The following is an 18,060-nucleotide window of genomic DNA, read 5'->3' as shown; positions in this document are numbered from 1 at the left end:
AGAAAAAAAAAAGAATCTCTTCGGTGCCGTGGCTATGCCTTAGCGAAAGTGAAATAATAACAAAACCGGCTCAATTGACAAATATATTAGTTCATAAGTGCTCTGGCTGCCATCACTAATTTGCTCTTGCGATCATTTTAGCGTAAGAGCTATTAGTGAATTGTCCTAAGTTTTGCGGCTGTATCACCCTGCACCGTTAGAAAGTGGTTGCGCCGAGCTAAATTGCAAGTAGCATCAAATTATTTCCTGTACGGTCGAAAATATGTCCGCACTTCTCTGTTAAGTGAAGAAATTGACTCTTTACGTGTGCGTCCCATCTGGAGACGGTGAAGAAATCCTCGGCCGTTATTAAAAAAGACTTGGCTCAAATTCATGAAGCCTTCCGTTCGTAAGTGCTCTTTCCAATTGACCGGTAGCCTTCACTAATAATAGGTACAGCCTGAGGATTGGCTTAAATTAACTCGTACGAACAATTACTGGGCAAGAGCTTTTCATGAAAACGGGCCGTTCTCTTATATAACGGCCTTTCGTGATGGGTCATCAACATATCGATAGGCTCGTTGTTACACCGATCACTATCTGAAGTGGCAAGTGCCTGAAAGACAGCCACTGAAGATACACCTTTACGTAAGAGAAGAGCGGTGAATACGGCTCTTGCTTCTTCTTGTGCTCATTTTAAGCATAAAATAATTTTTGCTGCCGTTGTCGGCGACCTTCAAGAGACGTTGCACGAAAATTCAGAGCCGTTATCCGGGCACCCGAGACGAGAATGGGCGCGAGAACGAAACGAGAACCTGCGAGAACATCCGGGTATCGTTGAGAGAGCAAAATGAGATCATCCGGGCAACCAGTCAAAACTTAAGAAAATTCGGTCTTTGGCCCCCAACCCCAACAGGACCGCGTTACAAACGGTGGTTACTGCCTAAACAAGTTACAAATAAAATATTGCTTCCAATTTCTTTTTAATGTTTGTTCACAATATCATTCAAGGTGCAACTTCTGGTGCGCTGAAGTTTTATTTAGTGACTTGCTTTCGCAAACATGATTACCCGATTGGGCATTTCACAGTTGATTCAGGTCACTGTTCAGGTCACTTTCAACCAATACGAAAAATAACTCATACTTTTCTATGCAGTATTACATCGAGATGCAAGAATTATTTGGCCGTCACAAACGCTTGTGAACTAATGGGAAAGATCAGGGGAATGGGCTATTTTCTTTAGAAGATTATCTAGTGTAAATGCTTTAGCGGGCTACTTTACTTCCTGAATATCCTGCAAACTTTATTTACAGAATCACGTATACAAGATTAGTGCAGTTTTGAAGTTGTCTTTTACGACATAGCTTTATATCATCGACGACTTTCGTCGTAGACACCAACAGTTGGAGTTGAACAGTGCATTAATGTTTGCTTTTAAGTTACTTCTTTTCAAGTTTCTTTCATTGCTAAAATTTCGGTGGAAAATGAAAAAAAAATACTATCCCCGCCATCTCTGGCATCTACTCCGATACTGCCAATGCAGGAGAATTATTTGCCCAGGCGGCCATCATTTGTAAGAAACACCGAAACAATCCATTCACTAAATGAACTAATTATAATAATTAGGTTCCTAATTGTAAATTTTAAGGCTTACGCTTACATAGGAAATTTGAAGGAAATCTTCATAACAGCCCATTTCTGTGTTTCTATATTTCAAATGGCAAAAAAATATGCGTCAAATTTTTCGTTAAGTTTACCTGATTACACACGCTGCCCCGCAAGGCAGATCTCCTTGTGCATCGCCCTGTTACGTAGTAGGTCCGCGCAAAATAAAGCTTCCCCATGCAGTGCCATAAAACGGTCTGTCTAGCTCCTTCTGCTGAAGTGACTATGCGCCAAATCGCGAGTTGATCAAACCAATAATCGGAATCAGCTCGTGGCAAGAGGGAAGTGTGGCGGACGCTTCATTTTACGCCACACTTTTAAGTCACAGAGCGGTTGGGCGACTTGAATTCAAATATTGAAGAATGTGATATAAAATTTTTTAAACATTAAAAAATTAAAGAAGACCGGCGAGCAAAGCAAACACCCCTGTCGAACGTCGTTTCTGTAGCCCCGGCAGGAATGAGTGCTTGCAAGAGGGCGAGCAATGTGTGTCCATCTGGCTCAGATGGACCGACCTGGTCGTGTTATAGTTGACGCCATAAGCTACATTAGTGTCACCGCGGAGAAAACCCATCGCGAAGAAGCAGAAGTAGTTCTTGGGCTGATAAGGGAAAGTTCAGAAAAAAAAAAGAGAAGTGAAAGGATAGACCGCTCTGTCTCGCAACTTCGGATAGCACAAATGTTTCACGCTTGTCAACAGTTTAAGGAATTAGGAATAATCCCTGTGCGACAATTCAGCTATTTGTAATGTATACGTGGCCAACTGAGTACTTAATAATTTATTTAGTACAAACTGCAGACCACATTGTGGTCCTTGCAGGACGGGCAGACATAATTAAGTACTAGACTAGACATACTTAAATACAAAAATGTATCTAGATACATTCATATACATTCATATTATAAAGGATAGTAATTAAAACACTTTTACATGATATATAGCTCACAAAATGCTTCGTGAAAGGATCAAACACAATGCCTTAATCAATCCGTTTTTACCAGTCGATTATGGAAAGCAGCAGTGGGTGCAAACAGAGCGATGTAAACTTGATAATAGCAGAAGATCAGTGACAATAGATAAGTAAGCGTTGCACACCAAAGACAAGGGTGTTTGAGAGTCGAGGACTTGCCGTGATCTTTCAACAGCAAAGAGGACACATTTGTGCAGACACACTCCCCAGGGCAACGGAAATACTAAGCTTAAAAGATGCGAAGCATGTGCTGATTTCAAGAGAACCAGAAAACTGTCAAAATGGTGTGCCGGTGTACATGGGAGTCCACCGGCAGCCGGTACATGCGAGGTAAAAACTGGCTATGCCGGTGGAAAACAAGCCAGATGGCAACCCTAAGGCGCTTGCTGTCACGTTGTTTTCCCAGCGTATATTTTGTGCGAGGTACTGTGTATATAGTTACCTCAGCTGCATCTGGAGTATGTATGATCACGACGGGCATCGGGCCAAGATACACCTTGAACGTTTTCCATTGGTACTGTCGGGTCAGCTCGTTCACAATGGTCAGGAAACCTGCGCAAACAGTAAGGCGACAAGTCCATCAGGAAAATCGTGCGCGTGTGTGACATGGCCGACGAATAAATTGACGGAGGTCATTATGATCAATTACAGGGTTTGTGAGCGAAACGCTCGTTCTATGACGCATTTCCAGCAGTCGAGCGTCGAGGTATCATCACTGGCAATTGGTCGCGAGCAGTGACGGGAACGTGGTCTCGGCAACACTTCTCTCATCCTGCGGATAATTTCAGCCATGGTCGTTTAAATGGACTGCGTGTATGAGTAACTTCTCGCATAATAGTGTCGCGTGTTCTGCTTCGTAATTTAGGGAAATTAGCGCGATGTCACCATTGTTAATTGGGTCAATTATTCTAGGGCGGTCAGAAAATGAGGCTTTGCAGCACCTTAGCCGGAGATCCTTCCCACCCAGACGGTCTTGCATCGACTCTCGTCAGTGCAGGAGCCTCGGTTAACCTTCCCTGCTTGTCCACTCTTTCATTCCCTCTACACACAGGTGTACGTGCTTATGGGACTCTTCAATTCCGAAATAAGCGCGCCGCTTGGGTTATTTATATGACATTGCCGTGTCAAACAAAACATGATTGAAAGAAACACGCATGCACAAAAAACACAAAAAAAATAAACACGATAAACTATGGAAAGCTAATTTCGTTTCCCACGTTGTTGACTGTGTCACCAACGGGCAAGGAAGAATGTTTCCTCAACTGTGAAATGTTCTTTCTGAGAAATCCGTGTGGGTTTCCTTTCCAGCTTCGGGCTACATTCAGGTAGATGACAGCTTTTCCTTTTCACAATTTTCCCTTTCATTTTCACAATTAGTCGAAAGAGCTGTATCATTGTCTTTTTAATTTAGACTTCATTGCGGCTTAATAGTGCATACAGGTGGGCACACTCCTAACGTCTCTCGAACAGATATGCTGTCTACGGTGAGAGAATATTCGTGCACGTGTCCAAATACGGCTGGTAATGCACGCCACTTATCAGCATAAACTACGCGAAAGTGTGATAAAGCAAGACGTAGTAATTAGCTGATAAACCCTCTCTCACACCAATTTTCAGGGTATGAAAAAGAATAGCGCATATGTCACTGAAATTGATGAACATACATAACAAAAATTAAACAAAAGCGCACAAAAGGGATTTTCCTGTGTCTCATGTCAGCGAAACAGTGTGCATCCCTATAAATAATGCGCAGGAATAAGCTCGTAGATATGCAGGCGTATTTACATTTAGAGTCCTGTAGGGCTGACTGAAACTGAAACTCCATCACTGCGGTATGGAGTAACTTGCTAATAATCCAGCACTGAATGATTTTACGACGAGCCGGGCACCGAGCCACCACTTTTTTCCGCAGGGGGCCGAAGGCCTCCAGCAGTTCGAAAAAACTGTTTTATGCGATATATGTATATATGTCTATTTGTGTGTGTGTGTTTAGTATTTATGTATTAAAAAGACATACTAGAACATAGTACACAAAGAACAAGTATAATCTGATGGCAATTCGATTTCATTCTGATTTCATCTAACCACTTAGCCACGACCACTTACTAACCACGACCACTTAGTGGGATAGACCCACTAAGTGGTCGTGGTGGCATAGCGTTCTGTACGCCTCATAGTGGAAAGCTAAATTAAATATAGTCATTAATAAACGCTTCGCGCTTGCCTCTTCTTGTACGTACGTCTCATGTGGTTTTGATATTATGACATAAATGGCTTCTAATTGATTATATATAGGAATGCAAACTTCTGAAGAAGCATCACACTTGAATTAAATGATTGTGTGTAGCTGTGGACCATATTTATGTTAACAGCTTCATTTTTAACGCACCAGACAGACGCAAGATGTCCAACAGGTTGGCGAAAGATGCAACAAAACGACGCAACGAGAACTATAAATTGAGGATTCAAGCTCAACTATACTTATACTATCTTATTTAGCGATGCAACAACGTATACGCTTGAAGACTTTAGGAAGCATAATAATATTTAATGAGAAGACAGCATGATGATTGTGCTACGCCAAGCCTTCTCCTGCCTACGTGATTTTAAGAGTGTGGCCGTATAACGGCACAGCTGCTTTTTTTTCTTTTAAAATATTTTTTTCTTGCTTCGAATATTTTCTTCACACCATGATTTCTTCACACCTCTCTCTAAAGACGGAGATAACTTCGGCGACGCTGGCTGGCACACGACGAATGGACATGAGATACAGCCCACTAAACCTTTCTTCAGCCGCCGTACTCCATAAATATGTCTTTGCTCTCTTCAGTGTCGACCGTCGTCAATAACTTGACGAATGTGTCAACTTTAGGAACCATGTAGAGGGTCCGTCGCGTAGCGTGGAAGCTCTTCTGGCTCCTTGAATGGCCTGCTATTTTGCTTCAATATATCCTACTCCCTTCTTACCATAGGAACATGTGGCTTTGTGATATTTCCGACGCAAAATTCAAAGGCGGGTTTCACAGACTTAAGGTTAACTTTGGCGACGTGCCTTGGTAGGACAAATTACAAGCTCTTTATAGTGTTGCTGGCCGGTGTCCGATGGTTTTCGAAGCGGCAAAAGAGGCTCACAGTTCGTTGACATGGGAAATGCACAAGGCTGTAGTGCTCCTCGACAGAACTAGAATAGTTGGCCCGCTTTTTCTGTGTACTGACCGTGCACCCGTGGCACTTCGCAGTTCACTTCGAACTAGGTCGCTCAGCGTGGATCCAAGACGTAATTCCCCTGCTTGTCTCGAGGGGGAAAAGAAACCGCGGCACTGGCACTCCTTGTTCCGAGCGAATACTTTAGCGATAATGCTTGCCTACGAGAATATGTGTTCGGGAAATTTGTGTATTTGCAAGCGAGTAAGTGCAAGAAGTAAGCAAGAAATGGCGCATCCCTGCTTGTACTGGTATTGCTATTTCGCTTGCTAAAATGGGCGAGGACATTCATTCCCCTCCTCCCCAATCTCGCCCTTCTTGAATGTTTAACTGCGACCAGCCATAAACATCTAGATGACTGCGTCATACTGATTTCGCCTGAGTTATATGTAGCAAAGCGCACATTCTGTTCTGACTAACCTCGCTGCTGTTTCCATTTTATTTATTTTTCTTTCGCTCTTGAGCCATTTGGGCTAGCCGTAGCAATTAGTAGCGCAACATCAACTCTTCCAGTTTCTTCATCAATAGTCTGTGAAGTGTGTGTGCTGCGCGAACGATCGCCTGCAGCTTTAATACGCGTTTCATTTTTGGTGTGCTCATCTTGACAGAAAGCAGACCGAACATGACGCAACAATTTCACGCATGTTGAAAAGAAATGAACAACATGCCACACGTGATGCACAGAGTCCACTGGCAGATATCGGCTGACAAAATGTGGCAAAGCTCCTGCTGCGTCCCTTTACCGCGTGCAAGAATGCAGAGTAGCAGGCTTGATCATGCCAATGTCTAGCCACCTGTTTGCCCCCTTTGTAAATAAATGCTCTGCCACGGTTACACTCTACAATGCGAAGTCGATGCCCATCTCAAACAAACCTCAACCCCAAAAGATGTAGCGCACTTTAATAGATGTCAGCTAATAGTTAAAGGGGTGTCGCTGAGGCCGGCAGTATTTATATTCAGTGCTGAAGAACCACAAAGTTCAGTCATGAAGCGTGTTTATAAGAGTGATTTCCATAGCATTCGTTAGTTCATTCGTTGTAGCATTCGTTTAATTAAATCTCCTGCCATGAATGATACCGTCTCAGGAACAATGCACGGAATGCGAGATTCTAGAGAGATCAGGGTTGCTGGAAACTCGGCCAATAAAATCACCGCTATTTGCTGGCGTAACCAATTCAAGTCGGAAATAGGCAATGCAGTGTTTTGATTCAAGTGGTGACGTTAACTCATTTTTGTCCTGAAGGACCCTCGATTTCCACGTGAGAGCCCGATAAAAGCCTTAAAAGCACCATGAAATAATTTTAGAAGGCTTCTCATTGATGAAGGCCCCCTTAGAGCGCCATTCACCTCAGGCGACGAACCATACTGCACTGCCATCCACATATCGCCTTGAAAGCACATTTCTGCGCACGTGTTTCGATATCATAGGCTGACTGTAGCGCAGGGCGCGCTACGAGCAACCAGCAGAATAACCGGCGGTGCCATTGTTCTGAAGGCGCTGTTTGCGTTCTCCTCCACGCTCAGGATAACTGTACACGTTTCGCAACCCTAATTGTTGTTCGTATTGTTCTTTTTAATTCGGCATTTACAGCCGCCTTCCTCCGCCCAGCAGCCTACTCGTTTCTCTCTGGGCGGAACTCAGCGCCAAGAGACAATCGAGGGAAGCCGTGAACATTATCCACCGCACAGGCTGAAATTGGGCAGGTGCAACGAACTCCTTTCGGTAGCCGTGAGGTATACTATATATATGGACAGGAAGCGTTGTTTGAGAACGCTGTCTTCACCGTGAAAAATGAAGCGCGTTGGCAGCAAAAAACGTTTCCAGTCACCATTTTCATTTATTGAGACCTCGCGTGTCCTAAGGGTAGTTAGAAATTAGTTCTGATATTAGGATAGTCCCAAAAGCGGCCGCTCTATATATAGCCCATTGATGTAGCCTGTTTGCACCAAGAACCATCTCTATAAAGAACGACGGAATGGTTTTAACTAGTAGCGGTAGCTGTTAATACGGGACAGGCTTCGTCGTCTCCATTTCCCCATATTTTTGGTTTATCTCGCCACATGAAAGCACCCTATAATCTAACAATGAAATCCAGGTTTACTGAAGTACCCTCAAAAGCTCCTTAATAGGGCGGGCAAAGATCCGAGATTAGGAACTTCTCGAAGCGGGCGCCTAATACAGGTGTATGATATATGGCTGGACACTGCCCTATTCTGGTTTCAGTCACTGAAATATGGTCAAGTGCTTTGACTATGGGAGCTCTTTGTTTCCGAGAAGTTCACGGATTAAAAATGTCTCGAAGCTTGACGGCTCGGCTCTTCGACAGCCCAGATCACATCTCAGGCCGGAAAAGATACAAAATACAGCATAGTGGCAACACGCGGGACATGTCAATTTTGCGAAAAAACAGGATAGCCAAAGCTAGCTGTTTTACTCTGCTTGGATGAATGACCTCAGTTTCTATGGCTTCAGCACAGAGAATTTCTGGAGTGCAGTGTAATGACGTTCAGCAATCGGTGCCTCATAGGTCCCCGTACAATTTCACGCAAAAGTTGAGAAACCATGACATCAGCAAACGTTTTAAATTTTCTTCTAGCACAGCTCCGCAACGCAGAATTGCTTCAATACATGACATTGGAAGAACCTGAGCATGCAGGCTATACCATTTAATTTGAGGCGGCCTGCCCAGGCTACGAAAACATAATCGCTACACTTTTAGTCGTACGTGTATACATAGTAGGCTCTATTTTGTTGCATGCGGGAGTTGAAATAAGCGGAAAACAGACACCAGCCATGGTGGTCAGTGAATAATCTTGAACATCTAAATTCAAAGGTAGCGAAAAAAAAAAGAATGCGCGGACAAATTAAGAAATTACATTTTACGCGCCAGTACCACGATATGATTGTGAGGCACGCCGTGGTGGAGAACTGCGGATTAATTTTGACCTCAATGGTGGTCTTTGACCACGCATCTAAATCTATGTACGCGAGCGTTCTGGCGTTTCGCCCCCATGGAAATGCGGCGGACGCGGCGGGAATCGAAGCCGCAACCTCGAGCTCAGCAGCGCAACGCCATAGACATTGAGCTATCGCGGCGAGCGCAAACGAAGCACATGACACCTGTCAAATCTGAAGTGAAGCATTGCTCAGTTTCTGAAAGTCTCTGTGATGTACTTTAACCTAAGGAAAATTCGGACATTACAGCATTTCTGCAAGCATAAATGTGGCTCGCGTGAATTTCTCGAGTGCACACACAGGACAACAACAACAACAACAACAACAACAACAGCAAAAATTCTGTTTCAGTGAAAAAATGTATGCTCCAAGGTTCTGGCAACTAAACGCGGTCGAAGCTCACAAAGGAAGAGAGAGAGAGAGAGGACGTGAACGGTAAATGAATGCTACCTCATTACTTTAGCGGTTCTGGAGCGCGGTGAAAATTGTGCTTTAAATTAAAAAATGGACTTATAACTTTGTTAAACAAGATATCCTTGGTTAGTCATCAAAACTCGGCGTCATTTTAGAAATCAAAGCCGAGGCCAGCTTTGTAAAGCCTCAGCCGGCGTTGGTAACTTTGCAAAAGAACTTTCTATAGTTAGCGACTTTTCAGAGATGTTAACGAACAACTTTGCCTTTTTGGAGGCCTAAAAAGGTAAACTTCATGAACTTCATGGACTTCTTAGTGTTTAATGACGTAAATAGCCAGTGGCGACTGCGAGACATAGTAAAAAAAAAAGAAAAAAAAGAAGAAAAAGAAAGTACGAACAATGGCCTCAACTCAGGAGGCTTTCGCATGATACGCACAATTCTTGACTGGGTGGTGCTCAATTGCTTGTGGCGATAATGGTAGTCAACGATGTGGCATCAAACATTCTGGCCAAATCTCTAACCGCAGCTGTTTAACTTCTAGCAGACATATGAGCACATTTCTTGTGTTACGATCATAATACCTCTGAGACGTCTAACCAGTCAATGGTTTACGTTCGTTACCTTGTTGACATGACATGAAAACACTTATTAAGCGTTAAAACAGACTGATCTGAAACGGAAGGACGAAAGAGGAGCGCTAGAGTAGCCGAAAAGCCCTGGTACAAAAAAAGTGTTACAAAATTCTTGAAGCTAGCCCCAAAGCAGGCCAACTATTAGGCCACTGTTGCGAGAAGTAGCCAAGAATGAAGCCGGGTTGCGATTGAATTCTCTAGGGTACTGATGCTCCGCTATTTTTAATGCGAGGCAGCTTTGACAGCACGAGAAAAAATGCACTGCACAATAGGATAGCACTGAACGGAAAAATTCCTAACATAGAAAACAGCCAGCACCTTGCCAAGAAGCTCATAGGGTAATATATTCCTAGCTGAGAGTTCCTAAAAGGAGCCATTTTGGTCAACGTTGGCTAATCTGGTAACCCTATTTCCAACTATGTTAGCATTTTATGTTGTGGGTAGAGGTGCTTGGTGTCTAGATGTCAACTGATAACGTATTGTATTTCGTGCAAAATGTCATCAACTGTACACAGCAGGTTGTGTAGCATGTGTAACATTCCCAAATACAATTCCGTAAATGTGCAGTCGTTTATTAAAGCGATAGCTTTCTTTTGCTTTTTTTCATCCATGTTCCTTAGTCTTTCTTAAAAGCCAATTTTGCTTTGCGCTTCTTTAACTTCAAAGAAGCCCAACCCATATAACCTTGCACTGCCTCATTCGTGGTTTTAGCGTGGGCCCCCAAAGCCATTCGGCCCACAGCCCTCTGGTTATACTCCAACTCCGACAACATTTCTGATTTAAAGGACAGAATTGCATTTGCGAACGTAAGTGCGGGCACCATAACACTTTTCCAAATTCCTTGGATCACCTTGTATTCATTGTAGCCCCAAAGGGCTCTGTTTCATTATTGCTGAATTCTGCTTCCGTTCCCTTTTTGTATTATCATATACCGTATATATCATAATCATCACCCAGCACCTGGAGTAGCATGTCAGGCGAACATCCAGGCTAACATTTCCAGCATATCATTAAAGCATGTTTCCCTCTATCTTAGTAGGCCTTTCCTTCGTTTACGTATACACACACGTTGCTTGACTATGACTTCCGGCTTAATTGATATCGCGTCATTACTCGTCCCATCATTTCCAATTCTCGCAATTCTACTCGTCCCAATTCCTCATTTCTCTGCGCTAAATGTAAGGCCCAAATTCGTCGCTGCATTGCCACTTATATTCGCAAGTATCTGGAAATGCCTTGCATTGTACGCTAGTAGCACTATGTTATGAAAGGAAAAGATGCCATTATTCTCTTTCACGAGGTTTTCTCCACCTTGCGGCATTCCGCTGAACTTATATGTCATAGCACTATGTGACTGCACAAAGCTGAGCCCGAGGCGCCACTGGGTGGTGACACTTGTCGCCTACCGGGAACGCCGACTGAGTTTGACAGCAAGACGCCTCGAAGCATTGCCATCTTTACTACTCTTCTAGGTGTCCACGGTGCAGGGAATGTTGTCCACAAAATCACTCAGTGATAACATAGTGGACAGCTCAATATCCTCATTGCTACAAATACACGTCTTGAATAGCACAGTGCTTTATAAACCAAACCTTTCTAATCTTTGTATGCCTACTATCGTAACCCTTAGGCAGGCAAAGTATTGCCAACTGCGGATTTGCGTAATGATGCTGGCGTGACAAACTATCACGCTCAATATGAGCTACAACGCGCGATGGCTATGCGACGCGCTAACGCGTTGAAGCTCATCCTGAGCGTGTTAGCACGTACACCGGACAAATTTTCGGTGGTGGCCAGCATAAAATGTTTTCGTGTTTAAAAATGTGCATCGTAGCTCTTTAGGAAATACCTATTTTCATTGCTTTTACAGCCCCGGAAGTAGACGCTACAGGTTAACATGTCGGTGTTATGGATGTTTCTCGCACGGTAGGCGTCGTACAATGTACTTGACGTATGTAGAAACATGTCAGAATTAATTCTCATCAGTTCAGGTTGGAGGTAGCTTGCATGAGTCAACCTCAAGCTCATTTATAAATTGAGGTGTGTCCGAGGTTAAATACTGTCCTGAAGGCTCATTTGAGGCTGGGACGTGGTCATAGCTTGCAGTAGCCATCTCCGCGCCATTGGTGCTCTCATTGTCTTATGCATGAGCTTACACAGAGAGAGAGAGAGAGATAGAGAGACGATTTTTATTTAGTGAAAATCAATGAGGCCGGCCCGAGTTGCGGCACTCTGACCTGTAGTACAGAGTTCTTGCTTGAAAGTGACTGGTAGGCAGAATCGATAGACATTTCATACATTTATTGCTATAAGCCACGAAATTGCTATAAGCCACGAATCTCTCGCTACTGTGCTTGAAATTGCACTCCAAGTCCAGTAGCGGGAGTTGCAGATTGTAGTCTATGCAACTCATTTCGTGAGAGCTATTCCAATGACATTGCTGTCTATTCGCAGTCTAGTATATTGGTTCCACGAAGTGATACTCTTCTTGCAATCGCAAGGCTGAAATATTTCGTGATTTCTTTTTTTGTTTTTGTGTTTCCCCCAACTATTACTCCACTTCAATCTCCATTTAAGAACGATTACATCTGTTAGACGAAACGCGTGGATAACCCCTCTTTCGCTACGGTTTCCGCCGTGGACGTAATGCGGTCACGAGGAACACGCTGTCACCCATTGATAATGGCGACTGGTGCAATGCCCCGCTGGCTATGCGTCTTAGGCCAACGAGAATTCCGACACATGGAAACGCCACACAGTGTAAAAGAAGAAAAAAAAACCTTTCTTAGCAGTGACGATAAGAAAAACAGCAACTTTAAACTTACCGGCGGTCGCGTCCTTGAGTCCTATCGTCTTCCGCGTGGTCCAGTAGGCCTTTACGGAGAACCAAAAGGGTATGCCGTCCCATGGACCCGGTATGGGCCTCAGTGCCACCCATATCTTAAGCCACTGCGCCAGAGGTCTCACCAAGAAGGCCCATACCAGGAAGGCGACCAGCCAGGGTGATACTCGCCCAAGCAGAGTATCGAACTGCGACGACAGAGATGGAGACTCCGGAGAAAACAGCACTGACATGCCTCGCTCGTTGTTATAAGACCAAAGCGTGAGAGATCGTTGTTTCTCAGTGTTCAGAAACCCGAACCACGTGCTACTGCAGACTCCTTTACTCTGCGACGTCACTCTAGAAGACCGACGCGAGAACGTAAGCTAAGTAACCGTCACGTGGCCCTTTCTATCTGGGTGCAAAATAAAACTAGCTTTCTAGCTATCGGTCGCAAGGGCAGAATGTCGTCCAAACAGTCCAGAAACAGACACTATGGGTTCTGAAGATACCTTAATTCACACGCACTGCGCGTTGGCGAAGGTGCCTTGCTAATAATCTAAGAAGCGCAGAGCAGCGACAGTCGTTGATGACGAGGACGTTGCTTCGTAAAACTCTGGATGACGTTCCGCAGCTCGCAATATCAGCACGCTCGAAGATAGCTGAGGTAATGTCCGGAGCAGTCTCTATAGGACAAGCCTTGGCGCGACACGGGTTAAAAAGCGGTTGCGGTATCACTGTCGCCGGTGCAGTTTCCAGCAATACTCAGAGGAGAGGTGTTTGCAGCGCACGAGAGGAGAAGCACGATTTGAGCACGCAGTCGAGCGGGAGCGCCCTTCTTTTTTGCTGTGCAAAGGCCCAGCGTGGTGTAAATAGACACTGAGTTCATGTGGAAAGGAGACGTCTGTCATTCTCAAGTTTTGCTTTGTTTACGTCTGTGTTCCCCTCTTTTTTTCTCAACTTGTTCGTGGCTCTATCTGAGTGGCCGCGGTCAAGCAGGTTACCTGGTCAGGGTCAGCGATAATGAGAATGGTTCCTTTGTTTGTGTTTTTGTTGTTGCGACGTCACTGCGAGCGCGAGAAGGTTTGGCACGGGAGAACGACAAACGAAGACAAAGGAAGCACGCATAACTAAGAGCAGTCTAGAAAAGGGAGGGAGTCTCAGGGTCAAACTCCATAACGGGCAATTAAGCTTGCTCTGGGATTCCAGTTTGTTCTCTTTTTTTAAAACCAGCCACGAACTTCCGTCACCGGTTAGAGGCACTGCATTGTTACCACCTGTTCATTTCACTCTTGAAGGATATTGTTTCAAAGCTTAGCGGTATTTATATTCCACTCTCGCTCGAATTGCGGTTAATGCACAAACCAACGCTATGCATGCGCGTGCGCTTACTCCTCACACCTTGAATAAAAAAAAAAAGGAAAAAGAGCCGACTTTATGCAACCAGGGCTTTTCATAGACTCTGCAAATTATGACACTCTCATGGCGGTTTCCCGAATTGCGACGCCCACGCGTCATACGTTCCTGACGTGAGAGGGAAGCTGTTGAAAGGTAGGCTCGAAAGAACCAATTATCTATCCACTTTGCTAATTGAGTTGCGGAGCGAACCCCGGACGACTGCCTTCTTCTGTGGTTTCTCTGAATAATATGTTGCGCAGGTTACCTTTATTTATTACATTAGCTTGCGACCACATGATGGAAGGCAAGCTTGTTAAATAAACGGAAAAGGCGCATGTACTCTAGAGTTGCAGACGAGACACAGCGAAAAAAAAAAACCCAGAGTCCACCGTCTGCTTCTTTTTTTCTTTTCATCCCGAAGTGTGTTTCATGTTCACGAAGAGTTCCGAGAAAGAGATTAGCAGGCAGAGAGACGTCAGATGCCGTTGGTTCCAAGGTGCAAGACAAGGGTTTCGTAGTGAATTATTAAACTCAATTGACAAAAACCAGTCAGCGGATCATTCAGTTGACATCACGACACTTCCTGCCGTGGTCGAAGTTTTACGCTTGTGCCCTCTTTTATATATTTATATATTTATATATGTGACCACAGCGGACAGCTGTGGCCATATTGTCGTGCAAGACGGAAATGATTTATCTCGGGGCCAATTTCGATTTCCCTATTCAAATACCTGCAAAATGCATAATGCTTTTATGAGTCAACCACTGAACCAGTTTGAATTAAATTTGTTGCATTTGAGCTAGCAACTTAAGCTATAGTTACCATAGAAATCCAAATATAATTTAGGGCCAGGAATGCTTTTACAACTACTTTCGAAATTTGTTAAATAAAAGCAGTGAATAGTATAGTGAAGATCGGTGCATAATACATCAATTTTGTCAGCGTAGATGTAATTGTGATATCTTTTTGTTCTGCTGAGTTACAAAGGTGCAAACTTGACACGCGATTATCGTGCAGTTTAGCAACTTTCAAAAAGAAAATGTTGTGTTTAACGTGTGCGTGTGTGGTGTCAAAGGAGTTTACTTTGGCTGCTTCCCTAACATACAGACAGGATGCATCAATTTTAAATCCCATTCCTCATGCCCTGTCTTCTTACACACGTCAAGGTAAACTGGAAGTAGAAACTTGATAAACGTCGATATGAATTTTCCAGAAAAATAAATATTGTATCCATATTTCTGAAGAAAGGCTATTGCCATTAAAACCTACTAGAGGTCTCACGAACTTGCTTGTCATTGCATATATTCGCACTTGCAGTGATCCCGATTTAATAGCAGGCTCCAAATGTAGGTCACTCTTTTACTGCTACTGCTATGCATTTCACGTTAAATAATACTGCAGGAACTAAAACACAGAGTGATGTTCCCACGACTGCAGCAGTAACCATTTCAGATTTCACGACCGACGTCGTCACCGGTGCAACTGTGATATATGGGTTGACGTGCCACTGTGTGACGTGATTTGGCCACGTTTGCAGAAAAATGTCAAAGCTCAAGACTAGATTGCCGAACCGAAGCTGAACCGAACAACGAAAAACAACTCAACGGGAGCGCGAAAGTTTTTTTCACTTCGGAGCGAAACCAAAACGAAAGAAGTAAAGGTTTTCACTTTATGAAGGCGACGTTCTGTGCATCTCTTCATTCATGCATTGCATGCACTTGTGGCTCAACTAGGCTACCTCACATGTAAATTGACACATCTTTCCAGGTTTCAAAGTAAATGTACTACGGTTTTTAAACATCTCGAGCAGGCCTTTTAATAACAATGCTGCGAAGAGGAAGCCCGATGGACAAACGTATATGTAACTATTTACATGGATAAAAGTTAATTGGAAACGCGCAGGCTTGTACAAAGGTCACAGCTCCAGTGGAATGTCTGCCACGTCCTCTTCATCTCTTACTTGCACGCCCGGTCTTGTCCAAATGCACCGTAACATAACCCCTGGGGGCTGGAGCGCCATCCCGGCGCTTGTTGGAATGATCGTGGACTAGATGAACAGTATGGTTTTAAACTGGACACGTGGGCGACGTCAGTTCTTAGCTGGGATGAGGACAACGTATCTTCAACACGGGTGATTTCGTAATTTATGCCATTTAATCGTCGCATTACCTGGTAGGGCCCGGTATAGCATGACCGCAGTTTTTCGGACAGGACGACGTGGCAACTTCGAGTCCACCGACGAACGAGATTGCCGGGAGAGAACTGAAGGTTCTGGTGGCGACAGTCGTAGCGAGTCTTTTGTAATGCCCGAGTCACTGTAAGTCGATCATAGGCGATCTGGCGAGCCATACGAGCCCGATCAATGGGACTTGGGCGTATTCCGTGGTGCTTCGCGACGCCGAAGGTAGCAGGGTGTCAAAAGGCAGAGGGGGTTGCCAACAAATAAAACGTAGAAATGTGATCAACCGGTGGTATCATGACATGAAGAAAGTTGTACACAAATGTCAAAGTGCTGTCTCAATCCCGATGGTCTGCGGAAACGTACATAGACAACATCTCTGTAAGGGTGCGATTTAGATGAGTCAGTCCATTCGTTTGTGGATGACATGAACTTGTGGGTGATATGAGCTTTTGTTCGGTGGAGCAGGAACGAAGTACGTCTTCGGCAACTTGGGACAGGAAGTAGCGGCAACGATCTGTCAGCAGCTGCCTTGGCGCGCCGTGTTGAAAAATCACGTCCTGAAGTAAAACCTCTGCTACATCTGTAGCACAGATGATGGGCAGGGCTCGTGTACTATACGACGCATAGCGCGTCGTGTAATCTGTTGCAACGGCTATCCAATTGTTCCCTTTTATGAATGTGGGGAATGGGCCAAGAAGGTCCATGCCGACACGGAAGAAAGGCTCCATGGAAACATCGATAGGATGAAGGGGGCCAGCAGGTTGTGCACATAGCCTCTTTCACCGCTGGCCGAGGTCGCACAGAGTGGTACAGGCCTGGCCAGAAGAAGCGACGTCGCATTCTGTCTTAAGTGCGAGAGGTGCCAAGGTGTCCGGCAGTGGGTGAGTCATGGAGCTCAGCAAGAACAGTAGAAGGGAGGTGACGAGGGGCAACTAGCAGTAAATCTGGTCCATCAGAGCTGATGTTGCGCCGGTAAAGAACGTCGTCATGGAGCACAAGCATTCTGATTGAACGATCTGATTGGACAGAAGTCAAGCGCTCGATAATGGACCGTAGATAGTCGTCCTTTCGCTGCTCAGTAACGATGTCGCGAACGTTAGAAATGGCCAGAAGGGAAGTGTCGGCATCCTGTTTGGCGTTGTTAGCAGGATCGACTGAGTGACTAGACAAGCAGTCGGCGTCCAGATATAAGCGGCCGGACTTGTATATCACAACAAAAGAATACTATTGGAGTCTGAGCGCAAAGCGGCCAAGGCGGCCAGTTGGGTCTTTCAATGAAGATATCCAGCCCTGTTTCTGTCCGTGTTGACAGAAACAGGGCGGCCAAACAAGTAAGGGCGAAATTTAGCCACTGCCCACACAAGAGCGAGGCACTCGTGCTCGCTGATAGAAAAATTCTGCTCTGAAGTAGACAAGAGGCGACTGGCGTAGGCAATGACGCGCTCGTCTCCGTTTTGCTGTTGGGCGAGGACACCACCTATCCCACGGCCACTGCCGTCTGTACGAACTTGAGTTGGTGCAGGTGGATCAAGGTGGCCTAATATCGGAGGCGTTGTCAACGAGGGGATGAGGGTGTAGAAGGCGTCGGCTTGTTAACGGCCCCAAAAGAACACATTGTTCATATTGAGAAGGTGGGTCAGTGGCCGGGCGATATCCGCAAAATGTTTAACAAATCGACGGAAATAGGACCATAAACCTATCAAGCTGCGCATGTCTTTTGCTGAGCAGGGTACAGGAAGGTTCTTGACTGCATGAAACTTATCGGGATCAGGATGTATACCGGCAGCACTGACAAGGTGGCCAAGAACTTTGATTTTGCGGTGTCCAAAATGCCAC

The 18,060-nt window shown here is 44.8% G+C and overlaps 1 protein-coding gene across 1 annotated transcript in view; it reads right to left on the bottom strand.

Annotated features, from left to right (window-relative positions):
* LOC119438599 (uncharacterized) overlaps nucleotides 1-12,903 on the bottom strand; it is a 100,386-nt gene extending 87,483 nt beyond the window's left edge. The window contains 2 exon segments of the mRNA XM_049660617.1: nucleotides 3,059-3,168; nucleotides 12,648-12,903. Coding sequence (XP_049516574.1) covers nucleotides 3,059-3,168; nucleotides 12,648-12,897 — 360 coding nt within the window. The 5' untranslated portion in view covers nucleotides 12,898-12,903.
* Nucleotides 12,904-18,060: the final 5,157 nt, after the last annotated feature.

Source organism: Dermacentor silvarum, chromosome 1, assembly GCF_013339745.2.
Source record: "Dermacentor silvarum isolate Dsil-2018 chromosome 1, BIME_Dsil_1.4, whole genome shotgun sequence".
Lineage (NCBI taxonomy): Eukaryota > Metazoa > Arthropoda > Arachnida > Ixodida > Ixodidae > Dermacentor > Dermacentor silvarum.
The sequence above is the reverse complement of the archived record's forward strand: the minus strand, read 5'-3'. Positions and strand labels throughout refer to the sequence as shown.